Source organism: Pectinophora gossypiella, chromosome 3, assembly GCF_024362695.1.
Source record: "Pectinophora gossypiella chromosome 3, ilPecGoss1.1, whole genome shotgun sequence".
Taxonomy (NCBI): domain Eukaryota; kingdom Metazoa; phylum Arthropoda; class Insecta; order Lepidoptera; family Gelechiidae; genus Pectinophora; species Pectinophora gossypiella.
This window is the reverse complement of record NC_065406.1, coordinates 14,497,176-14,520,982: the sequence shown is the minus strand read 5'-3', so window position 1 is coordinate 14,520,982 and position 23,807 is coordinate 14,497,176. Positions and strand designations below refer to the sequence as shown.

Here is a 23,807-nt window from a genome sequence, read left to right as displayed (position 1 = left end):
GCTCTTAATTTTAGGAAGAATGAGTAAATGAACGTGTCGGGTTATTGACTTATGTAAAATTTTTAGACGGTTGGTTTAGATTTGTGCTTAAAATTGACGTGTGTTCCATAAATTTTATGCTTGTCGATTACCCGTCCCTTTCCTTTTCGGCGGATAAGAAAATGACAGATATAACTTAAAATAAAATTAGATGGTATTTACAGGAATTAGCACCAATAGTGTTGCCCAATAATTGATTATTTTCCTCTAAATATCTATAGTATCGATACTAGGGGCTTAGAAAATAATCGATTATTAATCGATATACAGTCAGTTGATCATCGGGCAACACTAGTATAAAAGGGACATTGCGCCCGGACCAAAACGAGCTTCATTTACCTCACCAAATCAAAATTTTAGTTTTATTTAATGATTTCCAGTTCTATACTTTTGCCATGGAAAATTCCACTTGATATTAACTCAGAATAGTGAGCTAAATCATCCCCTCAGTATTACTATATAATTGTTTCGTTTCGTCTATCAGTTAATGTATTTAATTCTGTCATATTGTCGCTGTGCTGGCATAATAAACACACCTTTCCTTATTTTATTGTATGGACCACAGTACTAGAACTTTGTAGTTTATAATTGTTTAATTTATTGTGTACAACAATTGAGAATTTAATAATTAATTAACCACACACGCAGGATTATCTTATGAACGCTATTGACACATTAAATCTCGTAGCAAAATTTAGATTGACGACATTTGATTTGCTGTTGGCACAAGAAAAAAGATATTACGAGTATGAGGGCAAATTGGAGAAAAGATTTAGTACAATAGTTTTTTTTTTCGACGTGACGTGATTTGCCGCAGTTGGCATTAACTACTTGGCCGGACAAATGGGGAGCGCTGAAGGGTCTCACCCGGTACAACGTTTAAGACAACAGGCCTGAGGGTGCCCAGTTAGGCGCGAACCTCGGCTCAGGGCATCGTCTGAGAGGAAGAATATTGAAAGGATTAATCGACCCTAGTGGGTCGATAGCGATAAGCGCTGAATGAGGGAAATCGTCGACCACGCCGGCGGGGTCGGTATCGGGGTAGTACAATCTACTCTAAACCGGCGTGTGTATATGAAACGAATGATAAATGTAGAGAAGAGAAGTGTGTCAGGGTCGGAGCTGGAATTACAGTCTCTGCTTACCCCGGTCAGAAATAGACGTGAGTTTATGTATGTATAAGGGGAACTATCGATAGTTCGGCAACACAATAATGCATGGTGTAAGACTAGGTATGCTCAATCCTATGACAAGTCGCCATTGCTAGCCCATTGATGACGTAAGTGTTACCATTCAATTGGTATCTCCAACATTCCAAGGAGGTAAATTTTATTATTGAAAATTAAGTGAATTACTAACTAATGTATTTAATTACTATTACTTGTAGCATATACAAAAAAATATTAAAACTGTAAGTAAATCTTTTACTAAAAGTTCCAAATTTCCTTGCAAAGTAAGTATAAAAACATTGATTGTGGGTAATTTATTTAGAAATGGCAATACAGGGTGGGATGACGTCAGCTGGGCTAACCTTGAAATATTAGCTGTAAGTTTTGAGCATACCTGGTTTTAGACCTTCACTAGAAGTTGACCAATCGTTGGTCAGTTGAAGTCGTGTGTATAGGATACTTCTCGTCTTCGTGGTGTCATTCCAACGCTTTTGCTTCTGCGATCACTGTTCTCGCTTGGTCTAAGGCTTTTCTGAAAATACAAAACACGTACAATTTAGTAAGAACTTTACGCCTCCCGTGGCTTCCGTGGTCCAGTGGTTGTGGCGTAGCGTTGGGCTCACGATCCGGAGGTCCCGGGTTCGAATCCCGGTGGGGACATATCACAAAAAACACTTTGTGAGCCCTAGTTTGGTTAGGACATTACAGGCTAATCACCTGAGTGTCCGAAATTAAGTCACACGTTAAGCCGTTGCTCCCGGTTACTACTTACTGATGTAAGTCAGTAATCGTTACATGAGCCATGTTAGGGGCTTTGGGTGGCTCAATAATAACCCTGACACCAGGGTTGATAATGCACCTCATAATCCACACGATAAGAGAGGGAAAAAGATCTACACTTTATAATTTGGTTACTATTGGTTTAGGCATAGAATAAATAAATAAATTACTACGTGTAGAACGGACACTTTCCGCCCACCGTTTGTGGAAAAAAAGATCCAGTCGTGAGTTTCGCCAGCATGATGTCTCTCTGATGCCTCCGAAGATCTGGAAGCTTTCCCATGCTGACAGTGATGTCCCGATCCCCCTACACCATTCTTACCTCAAGATGCTCCTTATAGGAGAAAAACTATGTGAACTATGTGAGTGCGTGAGCCAGTCAGTGGGTCTCCAGTCTCCGTCTATATTTTAGCGTTGTTGTTCGACTTAAATTGCGGTGCAGGAAAAATCCCAAATTTGATAACAGCCTCCGTGGTCTAGTGGTTAGAACGTTAGGCTCACGATCTGGAGGTCCGGGTTCGATTCCCGATGGGGACATTGTCGAAATCACTTTGTGAGACTGTCCTTTGTTTGGTAAGGACTTTTCAGGCTTTAATCACCTGATTGTTCGAAAAAGTAAGATGATTCCGTGCTTCGGAGGGCACGTTAAGCCGTTGGTCCCGGCTATTAGCCGTAAAAACACCACCAACCCGCAGTGGAGCAGCGTGGTGGAGTATGCTCCATACCCCCTCCGGTTGACTGAGGGGAGGCCTGTGCCTAGCAGTGGGACGTATATTGGCTGGTTATGTGTATGTGTGTGTGTATATATTTTTTTTCGTTATGGTGTCACTGACACCCTGTATAATGTTAAAGTAATGACAGTGAATCCACTCACAAGTGTAGCGGGTTGTCGGGCTGCAGGCGCGACAGGGCCAGCGTGGCGAGCGCGGCGACGCGGGCGAGCGCCTTCGCCCGCAGGGCTCCGCTCCGCGGCAGGGTCTCCGCCAACGCCACGGCCGCCGCCGCCATCCACTGCGGCGGCGCCGCCCCCGCCGCACAACATAGGGTTTCTGCAGACACAGGGATTTTAAATTCATTTATTGAAGTAAACATGAATAAATAGTAATTGCTTCGAAAGGCACTGCTCCGAGTCACTATTCAACTAAATAAGTACTTAAGACATATTTGATTGAAGTCTTTGGCTATTCGATAGTGATACTCAATAACGAGATAATTCGACAGCCGATAGCAGAATCGACGACGCACTCCGCTCTTTATCTCGCTCTAGCAAAACGATGCTCTGAGTGCATGCAGTTCCGCCCACATGCAACAGATGGCGCCACCATTCAATAGTGCAGTCCTGAAACGCGCTAACGAAGTTTACACAGCGTGACGCATATATACAAGTTCTAAGTTAACACCATTGGATCGTCGATCCCTAGTTGCGCTACCTATACCTACTTATGGCTAGTAGGGTACTATGCTCAGTCTGGTACCCCGAAACACCATCCTTTGGCGGCAGCACATCCTCGCCGCTTTAAAACTCTATCAAGATTGTCTTTGTGCGACTTGCCATGGCTACGCATAGCGTTTACTTTCTAAACGTATACGACAAATTACTTATCAGACTACATAATATATTGAGTGTTCTTTTAAAACCTACATCACCAATTAAAGTTACGAAACATTTGACAACAAATATCCGAAAATGGAAATGCAATTGACCTTTCAAAATTCTTCACCAACAGATAGTAAAGTGCATAAAGGACCGTCGTCGCGCTCGGCGGCACTGCTTATCTTCGCCGAGTAAGATGAAATGAAGAACAAATGGTTACCTATAAGTTGCAGCACGTGCGGGTCAGCTCTGAGCAGCGGCGGCGGCGCGGTGAGCGCCAGCGTGGCCCGCAGCAGCCGCACGCCGGCGCCCAGGCAGCGCCGCCAGAACCCGCCGCCCGGACCCTCCATTACGCTGTACGCACATCACATATCTTCAGTACAGTCATGAGCAATAGCATATACCCACTTAAGAACCCTGTCGCACTATCATATTTGATATTTTTAACGAGACTTACGGGTAAATTTGTCAAAAAAGTTAATGTGACATGGTTTTAAAGTGTATTTATTAGTACTCGTGACCGTACAGTCTTTATCCTTATCTAGCTCGAGATGTCCCCCTGCTGGGCAAAGGCCTCCCTCCATCTCTTCCAGCATTATCTCTCCAGTGCTTCCTACGGCAGCCTTCCAGCGGGCTTAGCACCGTAAGCGTGCGACTCTTATTCGCCTCGACGTACGTCACCCGTCACTCTCTCACAGTACTGCACAGAAAGAGACAGACGATCTCTGTCGCGTGCTTACGGTGCTAAGCCGGCAGGAATCGCATCGTCCAGGCGGGTCATGTAGGTACGTATACTGACTGCGGCGGCAGCGCGGGCAGGAAGACGTCGGCCTGCAGCGCGGCCACGACGCGCATGCGCAGCGCGGCGGCCAGGCGCTGCAGCGGCGCGCGCGCGCCCGGCGCGGCGGCCAGGCGCGGCAGCAGCTGCCGCAGCCGCGTGCACGCGCGCACGCTCAGCGGGTCCCACGCCTGCTCCACCAGCTCTGGGGGCATATACGTTCTTGTACGTGCATTACTTAAATATGTATGGATACAGGTTTCATGAAATTACTACAGAATTTGTATAAAAAAGCACCCTGAAACGTCATAGAATGTCGTTTTTCTTGATTAAAATTCATAAATAAGTTAATTTGAAAAAAGTAAGTGTTTTTCGTTAGTTTTAGATCTTTCTTTATTTAGCAATCAGAATTTTATAATGTATCTTGAACTTAGAACACGACCCAATTCGCTAAAAAAAAATAACTGTAGACAAATATATTATTGAATGGTCCACTCACCTGTGAGCTTAGGCATGACCACTTTGGCGAGGATGGTGGGCACGAGCATGGCGTCAGGGTCCTCCCGCGTGTGCTCCTCCGTGACGGGGGGCTCCGCCTCGCCGCCGTCCGAGTCCGAGTCGCTGCTGAGCGGCGCGCGCCTCACGCCGTACATCATCAGGCAGCGGAACCACTCCATGCGCTCGTAGTCCTCGTTGTCCGAGTCAGCTAGCGGGTTCCATAGGATTAGCTGCGAAGAGTTCAGTTCCGTCACACACCAATAAAAAAATAATAAAATGATAGCATGTCTCGGAGTTTAAAAAGCCTCATTAAAGCAATTTCTCCTGCATTAGAGGTTGTAGTTTTTATCGTCATTACTGTAAATATTTTCAAAATGTAAAAAAAAATGTAAAATGTAAATATGTTATTTTATTGTCGCATGTGAGGCATTGTTTATTCTAGTTTTGTTTTTTAGTTCATTAATAATAATTTGTAATAATATAATTTGAAGGAATATTTTGAACATAAAAATGATTACATTGTGTAATATTTTAATAATGAGTATATTTTCAATCATTTTCTTTTCAATGTACCATTTCTTTATTTTTATTTTTTTATGTATATTTGTACGGCTGTATGCAGGCCGAACACATGACAACATTGTTATTTGAATTATTTTGTCACCTTTTTTGTATTCTAACTCGTCGCGCCATCATTTCCGTGGCCTTCCCCGACGTCTGACAGCATTTGCAGGAACCCACTCTGTACCCTTTTTGGCCCAGAGGTCATCGGGCATTCGGGCAACATGTCCAGCCCGGTCCCATTTCAAGCAGGCAGCCTTTCTCGCTACGTCTGCTATTTTTTTTTTGGAACGCGGCATGGTGTTTCGGATCCTATGTATTCTCACAATTAATTTGATTTGATTTGACTTCATTACAAACCGAATAGTGATATCTGAGAAATGATTGTTATTCGATTTTTTGTATTCTATGTGTTCTCGCAAATAAATTGATTTGATTTGATTTCGTTACAAACCCAATAGCGATATCTGACAAGAAAAGACAAGAGAAGAGACCTGTTGCCGCACGTAGGGCGCCAGCAGCCGGGGCAGGCAGTCGGCCACGTAGGCGTCCCCGTACAGCGCGGGCTCGCGCGCCCGCCAGCGCGCCAGCCGCGCCGCCACGCCCGCCGCGCTGCGCCACGCCGGCAGCGCGTCCGAGAACAGCGCCAGCGACGCCTGCCGGATGGCCTCTGCGGACCACACGTAGCGTCACGCCTCCGTCCCTCAAAGGGTCGGAATCATCATCACCAGCCCATTAACGTTCCCACTGCTGAGGCACAGGCCTTCCCTATGGATGGATAGGGAAATCAGGCCTTAAACCACCACGCGGGCCCAGTGCGGATTGGTGGTTATTGACGACTGCTAAAGCAGCCGGGACCGACGTACCGTGCCTTCCGAAGCACGGAGTAGCTCGAGATGAAAACTTTTTTTTTTTGTGGTCACCCATCCTATGATCGGCCTTTGCGAAAGTTGCTTAACTTCAACAATCGCAGACCCATACGGTCGGAATACGTGTATAGTATATAGTGTTGTGACATCGTAACTAAAACTTTGAGGGTTGATATCAAGTGGAATTTTCCGTTTTTGTTACGATGTCAACGATGTGTGTCGATGTCGTGAAATGAAATTGCTCTAGAGCAATAAGGCCGCTCAAATTGTACTGTATTCATGTGTCATGTCTGATTTTTTAAATGTAGTTCTGTGCAATAAAGTATATTTGATTTGATTTGATGTCACTAACATAGAATAGAAATAATTTATTTTAGATGTAAGTAAGCATAAGTACACCTGATATGCCACGATTCATTTATGACAAATATTATAGAAGGAAAAATTGAATAGAAGAGAGGAAGTGGAAGACCTAGGAGAATATTTATGAAACAAACAAAAGAGAAGGTGCAGGTCGTGTCGTATCAGGAGGTGAAGGATTTCGCGGGAAGAAGACAGGAATGGCGAATGGCTGTTTTTATATGAGAACTGTCACATTGACATGATCTTGAGGGCAGTCTCAGAGCTGGGATTAGTTTGAGGGGTGGGGGTGCGGGTGGGGGGGGGGTTAGTTGCGTTAGTGTGAGCGTGTCAGGGCGGGCGCACCTGTCTCGTGTTGCGCCTGCGTGAGCAGCGCGGGCGGCAGGTCGTCGTCGCTGGAGTCGCCGTCGCGGTGCGCCAGCGCGCCGGCGGCGTGGCGCGCCAGGCGCCGCGCGCGCCGCCGGCCCTCGCGCTCCGCCGCGCGCCGCTGCTTGGCCTCCGGCTCCGGCGCACGGGCCGCGCCCGCGCGGGCTGCTCGAAAGCAAAAAGGCCTTAAAGCTCGAAATTACTATGGAATAAGTATGAAAAAAGAACATTGTGACGTCATAGAAAAACTTGACAAAACGTCACACTTATTAAGTTAAAAAGAAGAAAAAATTGACAACTTTAGATCTGTCCTTATTTAATGATCAGAATTTTATAATTTATCTTTGACCTAGGAACCTACCCATTTCTTTGTAGTGGTATACTGACCAATAAAAAAAGTTAAAATATAACATTAACATTACCAGCGAGCGCGAACACATCCTGCGCCTGGTCCCTGACGTCGGCGCGGCGGCGCTCCATGAGAAACTCGCAGCGGCGCCGGTGCAGGGCCAGCGCTCGCGCCTCTAGGGCTTCTAGTTGGGGCATCTGCAACGACAATATTATGTATGTGTCGTGGCCAGATCATAGAATTGACCATTTCATGAAATGATCGACCATTTCATGAAATGGTCGTATTTCATGAAATGGCCAACTTCAACTGACCATATCGTTTAAACGTCAGCGTTTAATGATATTTCCATCCACGTTTGGCCATATCATTAATGTAGGGTGTCCATGATAAGTGGTGTAATAAAAACGCGAAATAAGGTAGGAAATAATGTATTACTCTAGTACAAAGTACAAAAATGTTTAAAAGTCAAATAAAAATTAAAAAGTCATTTTCGATTAACGGAGTGTTGATGTAGTTGACATATACGCCGTAACTGCATCTCGCTTTGAAGTCGTCGTCATATTTTTTGACACTATTTCATGCCATTGGTCATCATTCAGTATACTTTTCGTGTGTAAGATAAACATACTGGCGGCGTAGGGGTGGCCCAAGGGCCACCCCCGCCGCACCCTAACCTACCGTTATGCCTTGTAAAAATTATAAAAAAAAGGATTATGATAATTTAAATTATGACAAAAACATTTATGCGTTTTAATAGAATCCCGTTTCAAGTAGTTAATGCCATCTGCGGCAAATCTACAATAAGTCACGTCAAAAAAAGAAACTTTACGGACAGTAGGATCGTCTATATTTTTCTTTTTTAAAATTAATATCTCTTCATTCGCAGTTTTAATTATATCACATTTTGAAATCCAATAATAGTCCATTGATTTACGTAGCGTGGTCACTCGACCTTCATTATTTGCCATATAACCTAAAAATAAAAATAAAGTTGCTGTCTACTGTTAATACGAGTTTTTCTTTTCACCTTAGTGTCAAAACATTGCTTCACTGCACTTTTATCTTGTATTTGCTCATTATTATTCGTATTATTCGCGTTCACACAAGAATAATTATTGTCCGCCGCCATTATGCAAAACATAAACAAAGCGACACCAGCGCCACTACCGGTGGATAATGTTACTATTTTACGATATGATCGCTAACGTTTGGCCATATCATGAAGTAATCATGCATTTAGTTGGTCATATCATTAAACGTTTTGTGTTCATTGATCTGGCCAAACCACATCATGATGTGGCCAACGAATGTTGTTCTATTTCATGAAATACGACCATTTCATGAAATGGTCGATCATTTCATGAAATGATCAATTCTATGATATGGCCACGATATATGTAACTATACGTAAATATTTAAATCTCAGTCAGCAATATGTAATTGACAGTTTTGTTATTGCATCAATGTAAAAATAAATAAATCTACTCACATGAACATTACAATATATCTATATTTTTTATAGAACTTCCGTGACTCATAATTCCCAGAGAAACCAGACGACTAGTTAGGAATGATGAGCGAGAGATTATATGTGGTGTACGCTCATACTCGAGGCCTTTGAAAAGTGGTGTTGGAGGAGGATAGAAAGAATAAATTGGACAGAAAGGGTTACAAATGAGAAAGTGCCAGTAAGAGTAAGGGAAAAAAGACTGCGAAGTACTGAGAATTATTGAGGACAGAAGAGGCAAAGACGATTGGACACCTAATAGACACGACGAATTTATTAAAAACATCATAGAAGGAAAGCCAGAACGAAAGAGAAGAAGGGGAAGACCAAGAAGAGCTTACATGGAACAGATTGAAGAAAAGGTTAACGTCGTATCTTATAGGGAAATCAAGGAATTGGCCTTTGATAGACTGGAATGGCCTCCGAATGGTCTTAACAGCCTCCGTGGTCTAGTGGTAAGAGCGTTAGGCTCACGATCTGGAGGTCCGGGTTCGATTCCCGATGGGGACATTGTCGAAATCACTTTGTGAGACTGTCCTTTGTTTGGCAAGGACTTTTCAGGCTTGAATCACCTGATTGTCCCAAAAAGTAAGTTGATTCCGTGCTTCGGAGGGCACGTTAAGCCGTTGGTCCCGGCTATTAGCCGTAAAAACACCTCCACCAACCCGCAGTGGAGCAGCGTGGTGGAATATGCTCCATACCCTCTCCGGTTGATTGAGAGGAGGCCTGTGCCCAGCAGTGGGACGTATATAGGCTATTTATAGACTGGAATGGAAAATGCTACACCGACAAGAGCGTGGCTTTTAAATTGATGATGATGATGCGCTCATGCTTGCGTGTGCGTATGCATGCGTGCACGCGTGTACGTGCATGCATGCGTGAAAGTGCGTGTGCGTGCGTGCCTGCTAGTATGCGTACGTGCATGTGTGAACGTGCGTGCATGGGGGAACGTGCGTGTGCATACCTTCTCATCAAGGCACTCGATGAGGTCGGTGAGGTATGCGCGCGCGGCCTGCGCGCGGCGGTAGGCGGTGTCGAGCGCGGCGCGGCGCGCGCTGCGGGCCAGGCGCGCGCCGGCCGCCGCCTGCAGCCGCGCCTCCAGCTCGTGGCGCGTGCGCGCCGTCAAATCTTGCTCCGCTTGCAGCTCTTGTAGCCTGGAACATAATAAACAGTCCTGGTCTGAGAGTAATGAAGAGACGCGCAATACATGCACCTAAAATGACAGGTGCGTTTCAAAACCGTCTACGGGTAACAAACCACTCAACTCGGTAACTTTTTTGCTTTCCCTCCCGATTTCAGGTGAATTTAGTCCAATTTTACTGATTAACGAATTAAAGCTTAGAACATGAGTTGGGTTTCAATATCTTACCGCGTCCTTAAGGCGTCGACGAGTTCCTGCGCGGTGGCGGGCGGGGGCCGCCCCGGCGTGGTGAGCGGCCGCAGGTGCGCGGGCGCATCCTGCAGGCGCGGCGGCGGCGGCGCCACCGCGAATGGGTTCAGCTCTATCCCGCCCTCAGCTGCGGGGGACAATGGGCTTGTTGACTTGGTCAAACACGAATTCGAAAATGCTAATCTAAATATAGAAGCCAATCTAACATAGTCAAAAATACCTCGAACTATCGATAGTTATACTATATACAGGTGTTAGTATACTGATGTTAGTGACATTGTAACGAAAACTTTACGGAATAAAGCAGCAGAGACTTGGTTAAGGGAGCTTAAGCTGGATATTTGATCCAAGCAGGATATTTGTCTGCCATACGCAATATATATACGGAATAAAAGTAAAAAAAAAAGTAAAAAGTAATTCAGACCATGATTCCGAGTTAGTATCAAATGGACTTTCCTGTCAGAAATTCATTAAAATTTTAGTGTTTTTATTTTTTAATCATTTTCAGTTCCACTTTTGCGACAGAAAATTCCACTTGATATTAACTTAGAATCATGGTCTGAATCATCCCTTAAAGTTTTCGTTACGTTGTCGTTGTTTTAACTGTCAATAGTAGAAAGAAAACCAAATAGTATCCATAGACTATCGAGAGTTCGAGAGACTATTTAGGTGAATTTCAAGGTCAATTCTCGATAGTCATACTATCGATGGCTGAGCAACAGTACTTCAAAGGGCGAGATTCCTGGCCCGTTAAAAAAAAACTAAGCATAAAAAGAGTCACCCGTTATGTCCGGTATGGCAGGCATCGCTTTCTTAATCTGTTGCTCCTCCCACTCATCCGGTTCACTGTCCAACTCTTCATTTGTAGGTGCTGCCGCTGTGCCCCCTATAAGAAAAAAAAAAATATTTATAAGCGGTAAGAACCCTGCCGCTTAAAGTACCCCGCACCCTGCACCCTGGCGTTTAAAGAAGGGATATGAGACTCCCGATATTTCGCCACTGTTGCAAATGCCGCCATGATCACGGGATGACTGATGAGATTGGAGTGGAGTAGGTAGATCCATAATTTTCTATGGGCAGACATATCTGTATACCCTCTTTCTTTGCCGCTTATTTACGTATTTGATATCGGAATGTTCGGAACCATCTGAACTCGCACCAAACTGCTTTTCTTCGTGCTTCGGAAGGCACGTTAAGCCGTTGGTCCCGGTTACTACTTACTCATGTAAGTAGTCATTACATGAGTCACGTCAGGGGCCTTTAGCGGCTCAATAGTCACCCTGACACCAGGGTTGATGAGGTGCCCAGTGTGAGGTGCACCAAGGGTGGAGGATTACCACCACCTAAAAACCCATACAAGAGAACAGCGCGATTTTTCCGTAATCGAGTTTTAGTTATTAAATTTTCATTTTTGGATATATGGATAAACAAACTCACGTTTTGGCTTATCACTGGGCAAATCCAAGCCGCGGACTTCAATCCGTCCGTCTTCGTCGTCGTCTCCCGACCCATCGTCGCGCACAAGCCGCGACCCCGGCTTGGCTTCCGACGGCTTGATTGGAATGTAGTCACCGCCCAACTCGCGAGCCTGCAATGCCGTTTGATTCTGTTGATTATATGAGTTATTACAATAATTATAATAATGAAGGAATAACAAGGAAGAGTCAGCGTTAGAATGACGCAATAGGCAGAGTTTGTCATTTCTTATTGCGCTCCCTGTATAAGCGTATTCCTTGTATTCGATACCGCGTGTTGGGACAAAGTTTTTGTTAGTGAAATGTCTCCCGCCAACTCCTCTTTCTTATTACACCATACTTAAATTACTTGAATACACTCTTCGCAAACATACAAACATTACCACAGCTTTGAAGAGACTGCTAAATAATCTGTCTCTCATACTTAAAAAACACCACGTTTGGTACCTCTAGTGTTGATAACAACACTGACGCCAAGAATTTTTCAAAATTTTGGTAAGGTCAGTGACCTTGCAAGCGACACGAAAGCGCCGGGAGCCAGTATCTCCTCACGTCAACAAGTCTCCGGTGACGGCCTGGAGCGTCCCTCACCTCTCATACCTGCTGTCGGGTCTTGCGCGCCGCGTGGATGAGCGCCGCGTCGGGGATGTGTCCGCCCACGGCCAGCGCGGCCCGCACCGACTCGGCCCGGTACTGGTGGAACCCCCTATTATCTTCCTCTTCTCCGCTGGCCTCGTCAGATACATCCCCCGCTCCGTCAGCCGCTAAGGCCTCCCGTCCAGACAGAATAAGACCCTCGAGAGTGACCTTTTTCTTCGGCTTTGCATGATTCGCTGTGTTTGCTGGTGGCTTGAAATGTTGGCAATTGATTATTATGTTAATTAGGTGCAGTACAGGAATACCTGTTGATAAATAGTAGAGCACATAGTATAAGGATTAGATTTGTAAAGCCTACTAGAACTCCGAAAGATAAGAAAGCACTCTTTCTGCATTAATGTCCGACAGTAGTTTGTACTACAAAAAAGTAATTAAAGAAAATCTTGAAGATAGCCAAATTAAATCATTTACAAGACAATTTTTAAAGAACATCAAGTCTAGATGATTCTATATAAGTATTTAACAAAATAAAAAGGGTTGGTTTTAGGTTGTCTTTGCCAAATACACAACCAAAAAAGCAACCAATCCAATTGGAACTAAGGACCTTTTTTTTTTCATTTTTAAATTGTAATAATTGACGATACCTCATTGACATGATTATCAACGTCCATATTAATATCATCTTTACTGGGGTCGTCATCTTTCCGGCGCTCCTTCTCACGTCTCTTGGCCAGCCGGCTGCTCTGTTTGGACTTCTTGACCTGGAAAACTTCACCTTCTTCTTCTGAAAATAAAAAGTAAACATTTTTTTTTATTTATTTACATTAAAACCTTATTCTTCCTACCTACCTTCTTTCCAAAACACGTGACCAGTGTATCAAAATTAGAGAGCTAATTCCGAAGAGAAATTTCTTTTAGATAGAATGCTCAATGTGTTTTGCTCCTTATGGAGTCCAAATATTCCATAAATGGAATTAAAAATGTGTTTATTTGATAATAATAATAAATCTAAAATAATACAGTAATGAAGGCATGTGCCCTAAAAGTGATGTAAGTACATTATTTAATAAAAGGAACAGACATTCCCAAACTATGCAGAGCCTGTATCTTGGGTGAAAAAAGGTCCATTAACCATGTCACTATACTGAGCTTAGCTACATTACAGTGTTAAAGTCACCAACTGCCAATGACTACAGGAAGTTTATGGGATTATTTCCTTTACAATAGGATATCTACAACTTCTAGTATGACATTCAGTATGATGCGATGCAAATTATACTTAATTACGTTGACCAAACTTAGATAAAACTAATCGGAGACTCTATAAATACTTAAGCAATATAAACATGTCCAATTATATCCCTGCCTTGACCCTAACATAACCAAACAAGTACATAAGACAATTAACGTTATATCTCCATTTAAGCATAGTGCAGTATTTACTATTTACCTTCATCAGCAAAACTTAGCAGAGAAGTAGTTTTGGCGGGCTTTTCCTTCGGTTTGCTGATGACTGGAGGCGGCGGCGGCTGCGGTTCCCCGTCTCCTTCCTCGTCATCGTCCGCAGTAAACACGCGCCGTTGAATCTTCTTCGGCTTCCGAAACATCGACATTATAAACACCGTGCCACTTTATCACCTCGTTACTAAACCTCACCACTTTTCACACGTTTTCATAATGTTTTTTAAATCATTTTGAAGAAAAATAGTGAACTTTCCACAACTGCAACGATCGAGTCCATCTCCAATCCGTCACAGTCACTACAGACAGACAGATTCAGTCGTTCAGTAATATTTTATATAGCAACACTGCAAAGTTGTTGTCATATTCCAGTATTCCAGTTTTTTACTTTACACTATTTTATAACATCTTTAACAAAACAAAGTCAAAACTTGTATTAATTAATGTTGATAATATTTGTCTGAATGAGTAAAACCGGGAAATAAATAATAACTAATTTATAAGTCATCTTTTATTGTTATAATATTAGCAAAAGTGAAGAAAGCAAAACATTTTTGTATACTAGCAACATTTGGAGTATAGGGATGTACCTCTTAAAAGTCTTGTTTTATCGATAAACATATTCAATGTAAAGATAAAATTAGGAAAACAACCAAAAATTACTTAAAAAATAACATAATTCAAGAATTTTTGTAGTGACAAACAAGAAACAAAAGTATAATAAATCGAACAAATACATAAATTATACTCACCAAAGTATCAGCAACCCATATCGATAATATATTCAAGTCATCTAAGAAAATTGCGCATCTCTATCTTATTCAGATTTGTCCCGCACAAAGTTTGTGCGTTTGGTCTTGGTGAGTGGAAAAATCTTAAAATATTTCATAAATCATGCATCATTATTGTGTTAAATTTCATAAAAATCTAAAATGTTTCTGTGCAGTATCGCGAACAAGTATATTTACGCGTATTTCGTTATATGTGATGGAAAATGACGTGTTGCCTAAAACTTGTATCTTTCACTTTTGCAGTCCTTAAATTTCTACGAAGTCCCTACTTGCGTCAAGATGGGTAGGGAGGACAAGGCTACTTGGAAGACTAACTACTTCACCAAAATCATCGTAAGTGTTTTCACGATTACTTTTTTATAACCTCAAAATTGCCCACCTAACTTAGAGGTTATTATTATAAGTATTATAACCTCACAACGCTGACGATCTTCATGTCATAAAAGGAGTTTGATGTTAAAGATCCTGCGATATGTGAGGCGTTGTTACTAGGTGTTTTATCAAACTGTTCCACAAGAAACACTATAGTACGCCAAGCTTGTCTCTTTAGCAATGCCTAACACTCAACCTTCTCTTCCAGCAACTCCTAGACGATTACCCAAAATGTTTCCTTGTGGGTGCCGACAACGTGGGCTCGCAGCAGATGCAGCAGATCCGCATGGCGCTCCGCGGCAGCAGCATCATTCTCATGGGCAAGAACACCATGATGCGCAAGGCTATCAAAGATCATCTCGAGACCAACCCGGCTCTTGAGAAGCTGTTGCCCCACATCAAGGGCAATGTTGGCTTTGTGTTCACCCGTGGTGACCTTGTAGAGGTATGTAGATTATGTACAAATTGATCAATTTTACATACCTGGTTACCCAGCTTGGAGGAACAGAAGTGAAATATTACCATTCTTAAATCTCCTATTCTCTCTCCCCAGGTCCGTGATAAGCTGCTGGAGAACAAGGTCCGTGCCCCGGCCCGTCCCGGAGCCATCGCCCCGCTGTCTGTCATCATCCCGGCCCACAACACCGGCCTGGGTCCTGAGAAGACCTCTTTCTTCCAGGCTCTGTCCATCCCCACCAAGATCTCCAAGGGTAAGAACTAAACAAAAGATCGAAAATTCATACCTATTGCACCTTTAGTACATTATCTATTATGTTGTGAAATTGTGATTTAAAAGTATTCACAAAGACAAGTAAAGTAAGTAAATTATTAGCACAGAATTTCTATAATAGGTACTACATACAGAAGTACTGAATTGCTATGTGTTGTTAATGTATGTTACTAAAAGTAGTTAAAAAATTAAAGAAACCGGTAGTATGGTTTATAAATATGAAAATTATAAAGACTGCTGTCATATTTCTGCCTTCTTAGACATTAATTAATTGACTTGTAGATAGCTATAAATTTTGCGTAAGGCACTAACATACACGCGTGTAAAGGCGCCAGTCGAGTCGTTTTGCCGCGTCTACATTAACGTGTGTCATAGACCCCGAAAGTTCAGTAAAAAAAGTGAATGTCTGTTCTAATACCTACAGGTGTAATATTAACCTGTGGGCTTCGCTTTCAGACTAAATTGAATTCTCCAAACCTATCCTAGTGTGATTCTATATCTTGGGAATTGCACTGGTATCTTGTAGATACATTTAAATATTTACCTCCTTAAAGAAAATAAACAAATTATCAAATAACTTGATTGAACTTTGCTTGGCTGACAAATATTTATACATTATATATTATTATATTGGTTATAAATAATATAGTTTTAGAGAACTATAAAAGTCATCATCATAAATACTGAATGACAATTGTTTACAGGTACGATTGAAATCATCAATGATGTGCACATTCTGAAGCCTGGAGACAAGGTGGGAGCCTCCGAAGCTACCCTGCTCAACATGTTGAACATCTCTCCGTTCTCATACGGTCTTGTAGTCAGGCAGGTACGTACAAACACTGTTAATTCTCAATGTTTCATCATTTCTTTTTGTTATGTTAATACTTTGTCTCTTTACATAGAGTTTCATTTGAAATATATTTCCCAAAAGGAAAATGAAGACACCCAAAGTGTTGAGTACAGATTGCAATCTTGATGTGCGGTCTGATAATTTACCTTTGGTAAATTACTGTGCAATATGAACTAGATTGTCAGGTCTCCAACCTGATTGCAAGTTCAAATGCCAACAAATGAATACATGTAAATTGGTAAATTAACATGTATTATTAGTAACAACTGGTAAATTTGTGACTGATGGCAGATATTAAAAGTTGTAAAACCGAATGTCCTTTTAAAGTCCAAACTCCATTAATTAACTATTGAGTCTGGAAATCTCTACCTTACGAGGTTAAAGATAAAATCTTCAATTGATTTTAACCACTATCCCTGCTTAGGTGTACGACTCCGGCACCATCTTCGCGCCAGCAATCCTGGACATCAAGCCCGAGGACCTGCGCGCCAAATTCTTGGAGGGAGTTGCCAACGTGGCCGCCGTGTCGCTGTCCATCGGCTACCCGACCGTCGCCTCTGCGCCGCACTCCATCGCCAACGGTTTCAAGAACCTGCTGGCGATCGCTGCCGTCACCGAGGTTGAGTTCAAGGAAGCCACTACCATTAAGGAGTTCATCAAGGTGTGTATAATATGAGTATTTGGCGGCGAGGGTGTGCTAAAAGATGTTTTCAGGGTATCAAACTGAACATAGTTCCCCATTAGCCACAAGTTGGTAGTGTGACTAGGGATCGACGATCCAACGCTCTTATCTTGGAAGTCATCATGTGTCGCAAACTTCGTTAGCGCGTTCTAGGCCTGCATTGAATGCTATGCGCGCCATCTGTCAGTTACGGGCGGAACTGGCTGGTCAACTAGGTGGCTGCAGATATAGTATCAAGAACCATTTATTTTGTAATACACTAAGATTAATTTATCTACTCTTCTTTATCTCATTAAAACACTAGTGCTAATACTTGATTTTTCTAGAAAAACTCGTCCAATGTCTGTTCTAATACCAATGAGTGTAATATTAACTCATTGGCTTCGCTTTCAGACAAAAGTAACTCTTCAAATTTATCCTAATGTGTCTGTACTACATAACTTTCGCATTGGCATTTTGAAGATACATGCTTGACGCCTATGAGTCATAAAAGACCATATTCATGGCTTTTTAGATGTGGAATCTGCTATGCGAGATTCAGTCTCTTTCTCTTTATTGATGATCAAATACAACAAAGTACCCATATCTCATCCAGATATCTGTTAAACCAACGTGATAGGTGATGAGCCGTATCGCTGTCTATAATGTACGAGCCAACTGTGTTAGTGAAAACTGCACTTAGATAAATGAATAACTCATTGGTGCAAGTTTGTTACCGAGGTTCGGGGCTCCCCGTTTGGGAAACAAGCCGGTGGAGAACAAACCACAGGACTACAGTGACTATCCAAATATAAAAAAAAATTACCAGGTTTTAAAATATTTACCTTTTCTAATAACCAACTTGTTCCCAGGACCCCTCAAAATTCGTGGCCGCCGTCGCCGCGCCGGCCGCCGCCGCCCCGGCTGCTGAGAAGAAGGAAGAGGCCAAGGAAGAGAAGAAGGAGGACTCTGAGAGCGATGACGACATGGGCTTCGGTCTGTTCGACTAAGCTGTGGTGCCCGCCGGCCGCGTGAGCCAGCGCCGCCGGGTTGGACGCCCAATGGCGGACGACGGTGACCACGTGTGCTTGACAATAAACACCACTTGGAAATATTTGTTTGTTTAATTTCTAAGTGCCTTTTGGAACCATTTATTTTATAGGTAGCTAGTAGAAGAGAGCCGCGCCGATTCAAAACTAGTCGCTGCGTAAATGAGTTAGTTTTTATACATAATCAATCAACCTGCCTGCGCGAGTCTTAGTAGAGATCGAACCAACAGAAGAAAGCCTTTCGAAGCATAAGGTCAAAAGAGCGAAATGTCAAGTGGTAGCAAATTGTCAAAAGAGCAGAATGTCAAAAGCGCATATTGTCAAAAGCGCACAATGTCAAAGGCGCAGAATGACAAAAGCGCATAATGTCAAAAATTCTACTTAAACGGATTAACTGCTTAGATATCGATTTTAACTTTTTTTGGTCAGTCTGACTGAGTCATGGCGGGGGAAAAAAATAAAACATGCATATTTTTTGGAATAATATTAATTTTTGTAATCAAATCAATCAAACGACCCCTGTGGCGCAATGGTAACAACACCTGTCCGTCAATCGGGGGTTGCGGGTTCGAATCCCGCCCGGGGCGAATGTTAGCAAAACTAAAATTCGCCTCGTGTCTGGTCGTTTATATTATGTATAATATGTATTTATTTACAAAAAAAGTATTTAAGTAGTATATCAGTTACCTAGTACCCATAATACAAGCTTCGAGCTTAGTTTGGGGCTAGATGGCTCTGTGTCAATTGTCCAAGTATATCATTATTATCATTATTTTTAAAAATCAACAATAACTACCTATAATCATCATCAACAACTTCACTACTTTGATTACAAAAATAAATATTATTCCAAAAAATATGCATGTTTTATTTTTTTCCCCCGCCATGACTCAGTCAGACTGACCAAAAAAAGTTAAAATCGATATCTAAGCAGTTAATCCGTTTAAGTAGAATTTTTGACATTATGCGCTTTTGTCATTCTGCGCCTTTGACATTGTGCGCTTTTGACAATATGCGCTTTTGACATTCTGCTCTTTTGACAATTTGCTACCACTTGACATTTCGCTCTTTTGACCTTATGCTTCAAAACGAGAAGAAAGTTCTCGTCCGATCATCGCAGCGGAAATTATTCTGTGGCGACAGAAAATGTGTCTACCTTTTTAAGAAAAGACGTAATTGTGTCATCAAGGACAAAGTATTCTTTGTCAAAAATGGTCAGCAAGTGGGTGGACGGGTCGGGAGGGGGGTCAATCGAGGTTTCAAGTTTTACGAATTTTAGCTTATACTTTATCGCCATAGAGCAATACCACGAACCTCCGCTTTATCGCAGATCAATGCTATACCGAAGAGAGTGGCTGTGAAGAAAATATAAGTATGCATTTAGGTATTCAAAATTAAAGTCGAATGGACAGAGAACATGTAGTTTATTTGGTATTTTAGGTTCAGATTTCATATTACAGCATTTAAAATAAGAGGTATTCAACCAGTTATAGACCATTTGTAGGAATTTTGAATTATAAATATTTTTATTGGCAACACAAAAGAAGTTACGCGCGCGCTTGGATAGGATTTCAAAACTGCATACCAGTTAAAATATTTGTGACATGTAACTTTCGTGAGCATACTCTAATAATCGTTGATATTTTATCCTCTTATTTTAAATACATTTAGATTCTCAAATACACAGACACATATAAGTCTAATACACAGATCCTGCTTAGAACATTTAAAACACGGAATAGTAAACATTTATTTTAAAAATCTACTTATTTTCAATTACATAGAAAAGTACGTTTTGTAGAAACAATAAAATATGAGAAGTACTCTCATGCACAATATCAAACTATCAAGATCAGAAAATAGGAGTACATCGTCAAAAAACGCCTTTTTTATAAATCTTGAGCTTTTTGTAATCTTTTCACAGCCTCGTGCCAAGTTCCCTTATAATCCCAAATAGGCGAACTACTATATGAGAAACAAAAATGTTTCCCTTCCCATTTACCTCTAAACATCATCAAAGCTTTTTAGCACCCTGTTTGAAATCAACCGACTTTCATTATCTAAAGAAAATAAGCTCCGTCATTAAGACTCATTTTCGATATAAATAATTATTTTCTACTTACAAATAAACGAGAACTATCAATCTTTGAGACGATAGAAGTACGCTTGTGAATGGCTAAGACATTTCACGATGCGATCTATTGGCGTAAGTAATTCAAAACTGAATGAATGCCTACAGGCTTGCTAGTTAGTTCTCTCTACCCACGAATAAACGAGACAGTCTATATGTTGTGGAGTGTTCATTTATATCCCTCCAGTAAATGATGGGGAGGCTAAGACCTTTTTATGTGCACTTTTAGAGAGGAACATGAGTATATTGACGATATCCTTGTTATCCTTGTCTTTAGACTCTAGTTAGAGGATATGCGACAACCGTTACTGCTATTGTTTTAGTAGGTGGAACTTTTTGAAAACGAGTAACAAAATAGAAAAAGAGAAATTATTTTAAAAAATACTTCAGGGGAAGTAAGTAGGTACTTGATGACTCTACTTTCTGCTTTTGTGAATTCCTAATTAAGTCTGCTTATGATTTTTAGATAAAAGAGGTGTATATTTAAGTTACAGCTATGAGTAAAAAGTGAACGTGTGTATAATAATACTGTTAATTACAACATCACATCAATAACTTCCCAGTTTTGCTGTTTTCTAGCAAAACGCCTGAGCCAACACTCGCGAGTATAGTAAGTATTAGTCAAAACATCGAGATTTGTAAAAATACAACATTAACATTAGAAAATTACGACGTATTTGGAGTTTCGCTATCAATCATCAATTTGAAAGCTCCGTCAATGTCGATGCATCGTAAAACGTTTGCAAGTCCTCCGCGAGACATGTGAATTGGGGGGTTGGCCAGGAATACTATTCCATCTATAAAACTGTCTCCCCTGTTCGTAGATATTTCGCCCAGGTCTTCCATCAATTCGATGTTGTACCAGCAGAGGATCGCGTTCGCATCGCCGTCTTTAATCACCGGCACGTTCACCACGCCAGAGTTAACGTGTCCATATTTCCCGAGGACCACTGGCTCAGTCAGGGCGGTGTACTCGAGACAAGTGAAGTCGATGCAGAAATTCTGCGACACCTGGTATTTGTTAATATAACTTCCGATCTTGTAGTTGCTGACATTCGTGTCGTAGACCCTGTTGTTTATGTCAAGCCAGTGGCTGGTAACCACCTGTGCCACTAGGCTGACACTGGAGGGCATAAAAAGGCCTCCCGGCAGGAGGTGAGCATTCTTCAAATGCTGAGCAATTTGGTACATACGCAAATCTACGTCGCCACACACTTCAAACACGTTGCAAAATATGGCATGGTACTTTTCATCTAAGAACGCATCTTGGCTCCACTCTTGGCCAACAAAGACGTTCACTTTACACAAATCTATATTGTTGGCTGTAAAGACATTCTTGAAGAATTTCTTATCATCATCGGTTTTAGCGCAGCACGTCAGGGACTTTGCTCCTCGCTTCAGCATCAGCAAGCCGAATAAGGGGAATGGACAAAGGTCGACAATGCTGATTTGCGACATTTCAGCCATCTGTCCCAAATACACAGAAGCCATGCCCAAACACCTTGTAATCATTTTTGTGTACTCAGAATCATTTAGAAACCTTATTGTTTCTGGTGAGATTCTTACTATATTACTGTTGTAACTTGGCACTATGGACAGTTTGCTACTTTCTAATAAAAAATCCATAGCAACAGTTTGAGACTCAGTAACAGTCTGTGGCACAAAGTCATAAAAAACAGCTTGTTGCCAAGCATTAGCTCTTCGATCAGATCTTGGATCTGTGGTAACTGTAACATTGTCTGTCAAGTACAGATTGAACCACCCTATAATGGTGTTAATTTCACCGTTTTCTGTGGCTTTTAATTCAAGATCATAAGGTTCAGTATTGTTCAGCTTTTCTTGAATATCATTGTAATTGTTGAAATCAATTTTGAGCAAAGACTGGGGCTGTGTCATGTATTTTAGACCACTGAACTGATAGACATCCTCACAGTCATATGTCTCATTTTCTGTTAGAACATGTACATTTTGTGTTGTAATATTCAGAAAAGTTTTGGCAGCAGAATTAAGATGGTATTTATTGGCCAGGTGGTCACATTTTGCACCAATAATGAAAAATTCAGCTTTGTTTGGTATAATTCGGCCAACATTTGAGAGTAACTGTTCATGAGCATGTGCGAGAGATTCTAAAGCATGCTCGCCAAAAAGACCTGCATCAAACAACTCTGTGGTCAGAAGTGACCTCTTGCCCCCAATGTCCCTAAAATCCATAGATGTGGACATGTTATTGACAATAATGACCTCCATCCAGTTGTTGTCCTCCATGATGCATTCAGCCATAGTAGTCATTTGCTCAGAGTTATCACAGGCCGTCACTGCTATGGGATGGCACTCCATGCAGTAAAGAGACAAGAGCCCGGTACCTGCTCCAAGATCGAGAACAGTGTCTTTGTATGGAATTAGTGTTTCTCTAATGGCATCATGATAAGATTCATTTCGAATCTTATCATTCAACATGCGATAATGCCAGCGTTCAAGTAAGAGATTCTTTATTGAGTTCAAGTTTTTCTCTGCCTTTACATAACCGGAATCCAGTTTTAAGGCCTTTTGGAAATGGCACCAGGCTTCACAATAATATCCGTACTTGTAGAGGTATGAACCAGTGTCATTTATGAAGTGAACATTGTCTGGAAATATTTTAATAGCCTTACCGTAGTTTACGAATATCTCTTGGATCTTACCTGCACTGATAAGGTGTTCGTTTAGCTTATTGATGGCTGCCCGAAACTCGGGCTCAAAAAGCGCTTTCAATTCCGGATTTTTCTCGAAAGCTAGAATATACAGATCAAAGGCCTTGCTGTAGTTTCCACTTGAAGACAACTGCGCCGCATACGCGATGTACTCTCGCGCAGCTTCTTCGTCCATTGTGCCTAAAAGAAGACGAATTCATACAACTATACGTATTATACAATCTTATTAAATTCGTATAAAAAAGACCGGTGTATTGGCTGCCGGAAAAATCTTACCGCAAAGTTATTCGCAACGCAAGCACAGACAGAAATATAACTATCGAGTATACTTACTAACTAGTAAGAACTTATGTATAAACAAAAGTATGATGTTAAAATAGAATTTAACCACTCCACTCCACACGTACAAAACAATAACAAACAAATCCACTGCTCTATTTTTTTGACGTTTTGCTTTTGCAAAGTATTGATTTTTCCATCATTCAATCAACGATAACCTGACGATTCTGTTCATGCGCGCAAAATCAAAGGCTGTAACGTCTAACACGAAAATTATAGTTTTTAAATATAAATAAGCAAAAATTATTGTAAAATATTTCATAGAATTTATTTAAAAATCTGGCAATCAATATTTTTGTTTTTATTATTACAATGCGTAGAAAGGAATGTCAAATCGGTTGACTGTGACTGATACTCGTTTTCATTGCAGCACCAAGTCATGACATTCAAATTAA

General features: G+C 41.6%; 3 protein-coding genes and 2 non-coding genes across 6 annotated transcripts; 3 read left to right on the top strand and 2 right to left on the bottom strand.

Annotated features, from left to right (window-relative positions):
• Window positions 1-1,094: 1,094 nt before the first annotated feature.
• LOC126382077 (PAX3- and PAX7-binding protein 1) lies at window positions 1,095-14,077 on the bottom strand. The gene is made up of 15 exons (XM_050031800.1): window positions 13,786-14,077; window positions 12,980-13,119; window positions 12,339-12,587; window positions 11,701-11,851; window positions 11,045-11,149; window positions 10,243-10,390; window positions 9,838-10,027; window positions 7,437-7,560; window positions 6,994-7,179; window positions 5,914-6,089; window positions 4,860-5,088; window positions 4,382-4,565; window positions 3,803-3,936; window positions 2,863-3,037; window positions 1,095-1,740 (listed from the first exon to the last, which is right to left on the bottom strand). Exons 1-15 carry the CDS (start codon window positions 13,946-13,948, stop codon window positions 1,686-1,688), a joined length of 2,409 nt encoding a protein of 802 aa, XP_049887757.1. The 5' UTR covers window positions 13,949-14,077; the 3' UTR covers window positions 1,095-1,685.
• Window positions 14,078-14,579: 502 nt separating this feature from the next.
• On the top strand, window positions 14,580-18,317 carry LOC126382133 (60S acidic ribosomal protein P0). The gene is made up of 7 exons (XM_050031898.1): window positions 14,580-14,656; window positions 14,831-14,920; window positions 15,168-15,404; window positions 15,513-15,669; window positions 16,394-16,518; window positions 16,967-17,203; window positions 18,076-18,317. The coding sequence occupies exons 2-7, from the start codon at window positions 14,867-14,869 to the stop codon at window positions 18,211-18,213; spliced, it is 948 nt and encodes a 315-aa protein (XP_049887855.1). The 5' UTR covers window positions 14,580-14,656; window positions 14,831-14,866; the 3' UTR covers window positions 18,214-18,317.
• LOC126382311 (small nucleolar RNA psi28S-1192) lies at window positions 16,089-16,223 on the top strand. Its single transcript, XR_007569051.1, has one exon. It is a non-coding gene; the product is annotated as a small nucleolar RNA psi28S-1192 (small nucleolar RNA).
• On the top strand, window positions 17,561-17,694 carry LOC126382310 (small nucleolar RNA psi28S-1192). Its single transcript, XR_007569050.1, has one exon. It is a non-coding gene; the product is annotated as a small nucleolar RNA psi28S-1192 (small nucleolar RNA).
• Window positions 18,318-19,659: 1,342 nt separating the features above from the next.
• Window positions 19,660-23,580, bottom strand: LOC126382081 (protein arginine N-methyltransferase 9-like). Of its 2 annotated transcripts, none has more exons than XM_050031804.1 (2): window positions 23,350-23,580; window positions 19,660-23,253 (listed from the first exon to the last, which is right to left on the bottom strand). In XM_050031804.1, the coding sequence occupies exon 2, from the start codon at window positions 23,246-23,248 to the stop codon at window positions 21,050-21,052; it is 2,199 nt and encodes a 732-aa protein (XP_049887761.1). In that variant the 5' UTR covers window positions 23,249-23,253; window positions 23,350-23,580; the 3' UTR covers window positions 19,660-21,049. The 2 variants fall into 2 exon arrangements, with proteins under 2 accessions (XP_049887761.1, XP_049887762.1); XM_050031805.1 differs by having other exon boundaries at window positions 23,407-23,580.
• Window positions 23,581-23,807: the final 227 nt, after the last annotated feature.

Bases quoted from the DNA above. Each gene is read 5' to 3' on its own strand.
- LOC126382077 (XM_050031800.1), bottom strand. From the start codon at position 13,948: ATGTCGATGTTTCGGAAGCCGAAGAAGATTCAACGGCGCGTGTTTACT. The intron at 13,120-13,785 runs GTAAATAGTAAA...TTTTATTTTCAG, and splicing joins GCTAAGTTTTGCTGATGAAG to AAGAAGAAGGTGAAGTTTTC. The intron at 3,937-4,381 runs GTCAGTATACGT...ATGTGCGTACAG, and splicing joins CTGCCCGCGCTGCCGCCGCA to CGTAATGGAGGGTCCGGGCG.
- LOC126382133 (XM_050031898.1), top strand. From the start codon at position 14,867: ATGGGTAGGGAGGACAAGGCTACTTGGAAGACTAACTACTTCACCAAA. The intron at 15,670-16,393 runs GTAAGAACTAAA...AATTGTTTACAG, and splicing joins CCCCACCAAGATCTCCAAGG to GTACGATTGAAATCATCAAT. The intron at 17,204-18,075 runs GTGTGTATAATA...ACTTGTTCCCAG, and splicing joins CCATTAAGGAGTTCATCAAG to GACCCCTCAAAATTCGTGGC.
- LOC126382081 (XM_050031804.1), bottom strand. From the start codon at position 23,248: ATGGACGAAGAAGCTGCGCGAGAGTACATCGCGTATGCGGCGCAGTTG.